Here is a 7,174-nt window from a genome sequence, read left to right as displayed (position 1 = left end):
ATGTATTAATACAAATGTAGAATGTGTTTAGAAATTTAGTACAACACTAAAGATTATAGACTTAAGTATATAGAGCATTTATTGAAAAATTCAACATATAGATTTTGAGAAAAATTCAAAAATATGAAAATTATGTTTTAATGCATAGTTGCATCATTCACTAACATATGATGAATGTCAAAGAGGTTTGGAACATTTGTTGTCTCCGTTTTCAAGAAAATAGCGATTTTATAGTGGTTATTCTACTAATTTAGGAAGTAATATGAATTTTTACTAAATTAATTGACAAAAAAAATTGAAAAGATGTCCGTGTACCATGAAACAGAGTTTAGTATCTAATTATATAAAATAGGCTTTGAATCCCTCCGAGGGAGTCCACATCAGATGCCAGCGCATCAATTCAGAAGCTGACGTTCGTAACTCCTTCAACCTACTCCAAGGATGATTCCTCATTCAATGCATCTTTCCTCTACATGTGATTGATCTCCAGCTGTAAAAAGATGAGCCTTCATCCCGTTAACAGATCACTCTGGCTCAACGTAAACAATGAATGGAAAAAGTCTTCGCTTTGCATGTTTTACAGTCCGATTCCATCTCACTACTTCTCCAAGAAGGCTCCAGTGAGATCTCCGGTGACTAATGAGAACTCCATGTCGAAGAGATTCTTCAAACGGCTGTTTCCTCCTCCTCCGACTCGACGTATCATCATGAGGCGGCATGGCTCCGTGAAGCGGAAGGGGGCGGCATGGGTTTGGATAAGATTCGGCGATTCTCCAAGAGTTTCTCTAGAAAGTATGAGCTTGGTTATGAAGTTTGTCGTGACCATTAACCAGCTGCTAATGTTATTCACAAAGCAAATGTTAGTGCTTTTTGATTTGATGTCTTCTGGTTCTGTATTTGTTATGAGATCTGTTAGATTGTTTGTAAATTGTTGTGTAGATTACGACCGCAATTGCCACTGAGGATGTGAAGAGAGAAATGAAGATATTGAAAACTTTTATACTTTGTTTAAACTATATGCTAGCTTTGAGCGAAAGCTGCTTCCAAGAACTTGAGAGTGGTTGGAACAGATAGAGGAAACAAGCTACTCTTGAAGATTCATCGACCAGTGTAATTTTTTCAAATTACATTTCATTGAGCCATGAGAAATGCAAAGAAGTCACAGATTTCGTCAAATTACATTGGATGTCTCCAAGTTAGCTATATATATACACGAACAGGAGATGAAAATATATTGACGATTGTAGTTATTTCTCTATCTTTTTCTAGCGTCAAAAATTTTTTTTTCTCAACAAATAATAGGAATCCTAAATAATATTTTAAAAAATAATAATTATAATTAATATTTACAAAATGTATAGTGGACAAGATATACATGCATATGTGAGACAAATATCATAATTAGATCCCATACATTTTCAACCAACAAAATGAAAAATCTTAAATAAAATTTATAACACACACAAAAAACAGGACTATACCGCAACTTATATTAAAATTTACAAGTATCTAACCAACATGGTCAGGTTCAAACCCCCAAAAAGCTGCGATCTCCACAAAAAGAAACATATGTGCAAGCAATGTTTATTATACGTATACTTTAGTTGTTGAAATTATTTTATAATTCACATTCCGCCCGTAGGGCGGACCGACCCTAGTACATTAATACAAATGTAGAATGTGTTTAGAAATTAAAAAAAGCACTAAAGATCATAGGCTTAGTATATAGAACATTTACCGAAAAACTCAATATTTTCGTAGGGGTGTTAATACACAGATTTTGAGAAAAATTCAAAAATATGAAAATTCTGTTTTAATGCATAGGTGCATCTTTCTCTAACATATGATAAAGGTCAAAGAGGTTTGAAACTTTCGTTTTCCCCGTTTCTCTAGAAAATAACGATTTTATAGTGGTTATTCCACCAATTTTAGAAGTATTATGAAGTTTTACTAAATTAATTGACAAAAAAATTAAAATGATGCTCATGTACCATGAAAGAGAGTTTAATATATATTAATACAAATGTACAATGTGTTTATAAATTTTAAAACAACACTAAAATCATAGACTTCAGTATATAGATCATTTACCGAAAATTTCAATATTTTCGTGGGGGGGTTAACACATAGATTTTGAAAAAAAAATTAAAATATGAAAATATTGTTTTAATGCATAGTTGCATCTTTCACTAAAATATGATGAAGATGAAAGAGGTTTTGAACTTTTGTTGTCTCCGTTTCTCTAGAAAATAGCGATTTTATAGTGGTTAATCCACCAATTTAGGGAGTATTATGAAGTTTTACTAAATTAATTGACAAAAAAATTAAAATGATGCTCATGTACCATGAAAGAGAGTTTAATATATATTAATACAAATGTACAATGTGTTTATAAATTTTAAAACAACACTAAAATCATAGACTTCAGTATATAGATCATTTACCGAAAATTTCAATATTTTCGTGGGGGGGTTAACACATAGATTTTGAAAAAAAAATTAAAATATGAAAATATTGTTTTAATGCATAGTTGCATCTTTCACTAAAATATGATGAAGATGAAAGAGGTTTTGAACTTTTGTTGTCTCCGTTTCTCTAGAAAATAGCGATTTTATAGTGGTTAATCCACCAATTTAGGGAGTATTATGAAGTTTTACTAAATTAATTGACAAAAAAATTAAAATGATGCTCATGTACCATGAAAGAGAGTTTAATATATATTAATACAATTAAAAATTTTAAAACAACACTAAAGATCATAGGCTTCAGTATATATCATTTACCGAAAAATTCAATATTTTTGTAGAGGTTAAGATATAGATTTTGAGAAAAATTCAAAAATATTAAAATACTGTTTTAATGCATATTTTCATCCTTCACTAACATATGATGAAGGTCAAAGAGGTTTGGAATTTTTTTGTCTCTGTTTCTTTAGAAAATAGCGATTTTATAGTGGTTAATCCACCAATTTAGGGAGCATTATGAAGTTTTACTAAATTAATTGGCAAAAAATTAAAACGGTGCCTATGTACCATGAAAGAGAGTTTAATATACATTAATACAAATTTATAATGTGTTTAGAAATTTTAAAACAACATTAAAGATCATAGGCTTCAGTATATAAAACATTTACCGAAAAACTTAATATTTTCGTAGGGGTTGTTAATACATAGATTTGAAAAAAATTCAAAAATATGAAAATTCTGTTTTAATGTATAGTTGCATCTTTCACTAACATATGACGAAGGTCAAAGAGGTTTGGAACATTTGTTGTCTTCTTTTTCAAGAAAATAGCGATTTTATATTAGTTATTCCACCGATTTAGAGAGTAATATGAAGTTTTACTACATTAATTGACAAAAAAAATTAAAACGATGCTCATGTACCATGGAACAGAGTTTAATATACATTAATACAAATTTATATTGTGTTTAGAAATTAAAAAGAAAAACACTAAAAATCATAGGCTTCAGTATATAGAATATTTACCGAAAAACTCAATATTTTCGTAGGGGTTAACACATAGATTTTGAGAAAAATTCAAAAATATGAAAATATTTTTTTGATGTATAGTTGCATCATTCACTAACATATGATTAAGGTCAAAGATGTTTGAAATTTTTATTGTCTCCATTTCTCTAAAAAATAGATAGAGGTTAATCCTCAATTAATGGAGTATTATGAAGTTTTACTAAATTAATTGACAAAAAATTAAAACGATGCCCATTTACTATGAAGAGAGTTTAATATACATTAATACAAATGTAGAATGTGTTTAGAAATTTTAAAACAACACTAAAGATCATATGCTTCAATATATAGAGTATTTACCGAAAAATTCAATATTTTCGTAGGTACACATAGATTTTGACAAAAATTAAAAAATATGAAAATTCTGTTTTAATGCATAGTTGCATCATTCACTAACCTATGATGAGGGTTAAAGAGCTTTGGAACCTTTGTTGTGTCCGTTTTTCTAGAGAATAACGATTTTATGTGGTTAGTCCACCAATTTATAGAATATTACGAAGTTTTACTAAATTAATTAACAAAAAATTAAAACCATGCGATGAAAGAGAGTTCTATATACCGAAGCCTCATTTTTAAAAAACCTTAAACTATACTTATTATTAAACAGAGCGAGTGTTATGTTTTTAGTTCTTGATGATAAGTAAAGTAATTCAAAGAACTTGTATCTGAAAGAGAGACGAGACACAAGAGTTTTTTAAAAAAAAATTGCAAGTAGTTCAGTAGTGATCTTGAAGACTTGAACACAAAGTAGATAGTTCAGTAGCATAAGTGATCTTGAAGACTTGAACACAAAGTAGGTAGGTACTGAGAGAGAAGCTTATGCTGCAGCTGTGATGTACTGGATTGCTTCCTTGCAGATACCTGTCATGGTTGCTTCTGGACCATAGACCTCAATGGGGACACCGATCTCATCTCCAAGTGATCTCATCTTAGCAAGTCCCTTTTGGTAGTTTGGTCCTCCTCTCCTCACATATATATGCATCCTTGCTGCTTTCAGCTTTGATTCCTGTTGACACATATAATTACACAATATAATAACAAAAGATGTTTTGATTAGAGAGGAGCTCCAGTTTTCTTGACTGACCTTTTCTTTGAGAGCACGGATTATACCATTGAAAGTAGCAGCAACATCAGTGAAGTTGGCAATTCCACCTCCAATCACAAGAGCTCTGCTCTTTCCATCAGGGTTTGCTGTAGCACACTGTGTTAACTATTCATCAGTCACAAGAAAGAAACAGTCTCATGGAAGGAGGAAAAGAAACTAAAGCTTACATCAATAACAACTCTAGCGTACTGCAAAACCTCATCTTCTTTAGGTGCTCCACTGTATTCAGCATAGTTGCCAAGTTCAGATGCGTAACCAAGATCTCCAACCTACATAAGAAAATTAAACGTTGAATGGACTAGTAAGGGAAAAAAGAATGAAGAGAACATACAGTATCTGATAGATGACACTTGCTCCTCCTCCAGCTACCATTGTCCAAATCCTCCCCTTGGGATTCAGAACAGTAAACTTCAAGGACGCACTTGTCTGCAACCACAAAAGTGTCTTATAAAAATCTCTTTACTACCTCAAAGAACGATAAAGAAGACAGACCTTCTCATCTAATCCATGGATGAAGCTTTCAGTGAGACTCATCACTCTTCCAAATGGCATAGGAAACTCAACGTCTCCCCATCTAAAAGCTCAAGGGATTAACTATGTGCACCTTCTCAAAAGATCTTAAGCTCAAAGGGTAGTGAAACTCACTTCTTGAAGTTCTTGAAGGCGGCAGTATCATCAAGCTCACCCCTCATATCAAGACGATAAGGCTTTCCATCAACTAGTGTGAAAGGATTCATCTCCAAGAAAGTGAAATCAAGATCTAGCAAATCAAAGGAAACAACAAGACTAAAAGATTAGATTATATCCCAGTATATGTGATTTGATATGTGTCAAGGTTCAGCATACCTTGGAATAAGGTGAAAATGACTTTGATAAACTCTTCAATCTCTGCTTTGATCTGTATGTTGAAAATGTTACTAATCGAAGTCACCAGTGTAGATAATGTGGCAATGTTCATAATGATTAGATTACCTCTAGTGGAAGAGTTGCCACAAGAGGTGCACATACTTCAGGTGCCAGTGAAGCACCCGTTTGTAAGAATATTGTCTTCACCTGAAAGAAACAGAAACCTCAAGTTCAAATGTACCTTAATGATGAAAGACACTGTTGAGACATTGAACAAAAGATACCTTGTCCCAGTTCTCCTCGATCTCAATCCCTCCACACTCTGAAAAGCTGATGATGTAACCAAGGCGATCCGAGACAACGTTAAGATAAAACTCTTCATTGTGTGGGATGAATGGTTCGACTATAAATGTTGTTATGGGTCCTATGCATCCACTCATCTCTACCTGTAGATATAAAGATTGAGTGAACAAAATGTTATAAGAAAGATGGCTTTCAAAGAAAGTTTTACCTCTTTGCCCAAACGCTCTTTGACAAAAGTGGCAACTTCAGCAAAATCTAGTTTCAAGGCAACCAGACCACTCTTGCCACGCTTTCCAAACAGCATGTCAGGTTTCACAACCAGCTTCTCGGACGAGAGCCAAGGTTCTTTCTCTACTAGCTCATTCAGATCAGTTGTTTGGTTTATCTACACACACTCATACACACAAGGATAAAGACGTTACATGAAGCTTTTTTTTATGGGAACAGGAAAGTAATATTAAACTACATATATAGAAAGAATCAAAGTGCTGCAACGTCAAATGATCAATCTGCCTCATGTCGGAGAAACCAATGCTATAACAAATTAAAACTATAAAAAAGACAAGATCCAAGGAAAATGAGGAGCTAAACCTGAACGGATCTGATAGGAAGCTCTTTGCCAGAAAGTCTTTTGAAGTGTTCCTTAACCAGTCTCTTTGAGTCATGCTCTCTTATCTTCTTCCTAGCCATTTTTTCAAAACCAAACTGGAGGGGAGAAGAAAAAAACAACAAGACGAGCCAAATCAAAACAAGAATGTTAGCAAATGGTATACAGATCAAAGAAATAAAGAGATCCCTGAAAAATTGGAGGATCTTTACCGTTGAGAGAATTGGATGAACGAGAGGAGAGAGGTTCGGTAAGTTAGCTCACCAATAAGGACTCTGTATTTACTATTTATAGTAGCAACTAACAAATGATCCGTTTTACTTCATAAATCACAGAATATAGTGGGTGTTATTGGTAGTGGCTGTGAGTGCTCTCTACAGCCTCATTTCTTTCTAGAGCACTAAATCTACACCAATCTTGATTTCTATTTTTTTTTAAGTTCACAGCCTTTTTATAAAATCCACAGCACTTCTTTGAAATTATGTCTTTACAATTTCTCTGCAGAGACAAAAACCTACAGCCCATATTTAAAGACTTTTAAAAATTAAAAATCTAAAGCCAAAGCAATAAAAACCACAGCAATATTTCTACAGTCAAAAAATGAAATCACAGCAGTTACCAATCAGACTGAACAAATATTTGCAAGACTTTGTAGGTACTCCTCTCTGAAAATGCTGGTGGATGTTCAAGTTTAAGAGTTTGGCACCTAACTTGTAAACCAACGTTTCAGCTTCTTCAACCATTTTGATTTGTTGTTATAACATCTTAACTGTTATAAAAAG

The 7,174-nt window shown here is 32.8% G+C and overlaps 1 protein-coding gene across 1 annotated transcript; it reads right to left on the bottom strand.

Moving 5' to 3' along the window:
• Positions 1 to 4,102: 4,102 nt before the first annotated feature.
• Positions 4,103 to 6,698, bottom strand: LOC106308321 (ATP-citrate synthase alpha chain protein 1-like). Its single transcript, XM_013745473.1, has 12 exons — positions 6,605 to 6,698; positions 6,377 to 6,490; positions 5,994 to 6,170; positions 5,767 to 5,928; positions 5,609 to 5,689; positions 5,483 to 5,534; positions 5,282 to 5,396; positions 5,129 to 5,210; positions 4,964 to 5,062; positions 4,804 to 4,905; positions 4,616 to 4,732; positions 4,103 to 4,537 (listed from the first exon to the last, which is right to left on the bottom strand). The coding sequence occupies exons 2-12, from the start codon at positions 6,473 to 6,475 to the stop codon at positions 4,349 to 4,351; spliced, it is 1,275 nt and encodes a 424-aa protein (XP_013600927.1). The 5' UTR covers positions 6,476 to 6,490; positions 6,605 to 6,698; the 3' UTR covers positions 4,103 to 4,348.
• Positions 6,699 to 7,174: the final 476 nt, after the last annotated feature.

The sequence above is a fragment of the Brassica oleracea genome, chromosome C8, assembly GCF_000695525.1.
Source record: "Brassica oleracea var. oleracea cultivar TO1000 chromosome C8, BOL, whole genome shotgun sequence".
Classification (NCBI taxonomy): Eukaryota; Viridiplantae; Streptophyta; class Magnoliopsida; order Brassicales; family Brassicaceae; genus Brassica; species Brassica oleracea.
This window is presented reverse-complemented; position numbering and strand designations above follow the sequence as displayed.

Excerpts from the sequence above, each read along its gene's own strand:
- LOC106308321 (XM_013745473.1), bottom strand. The coding sequence starts at position 6,475 with ATGGCTAGGAAGAAGATAAGAGAGCATGACTCAAAGAGACTGGTTAAG. Across the intron at positions 5,211-5,281 it reads GCCTTCAAGAACTTCAAGAA|ATGGGGAGACGTTGAGTTTC; the intron begins GTGAGTTTCACT and ends TTGAGCTTTTAG. Across the intron at positions 4,733-4,803 it reads ACGCTAGAGTTGTTATTGAT|TGTGCTACAGCAAACCCTGA; the intron begins GTAAGCTTTAGT and ends TAGTTAACACAG.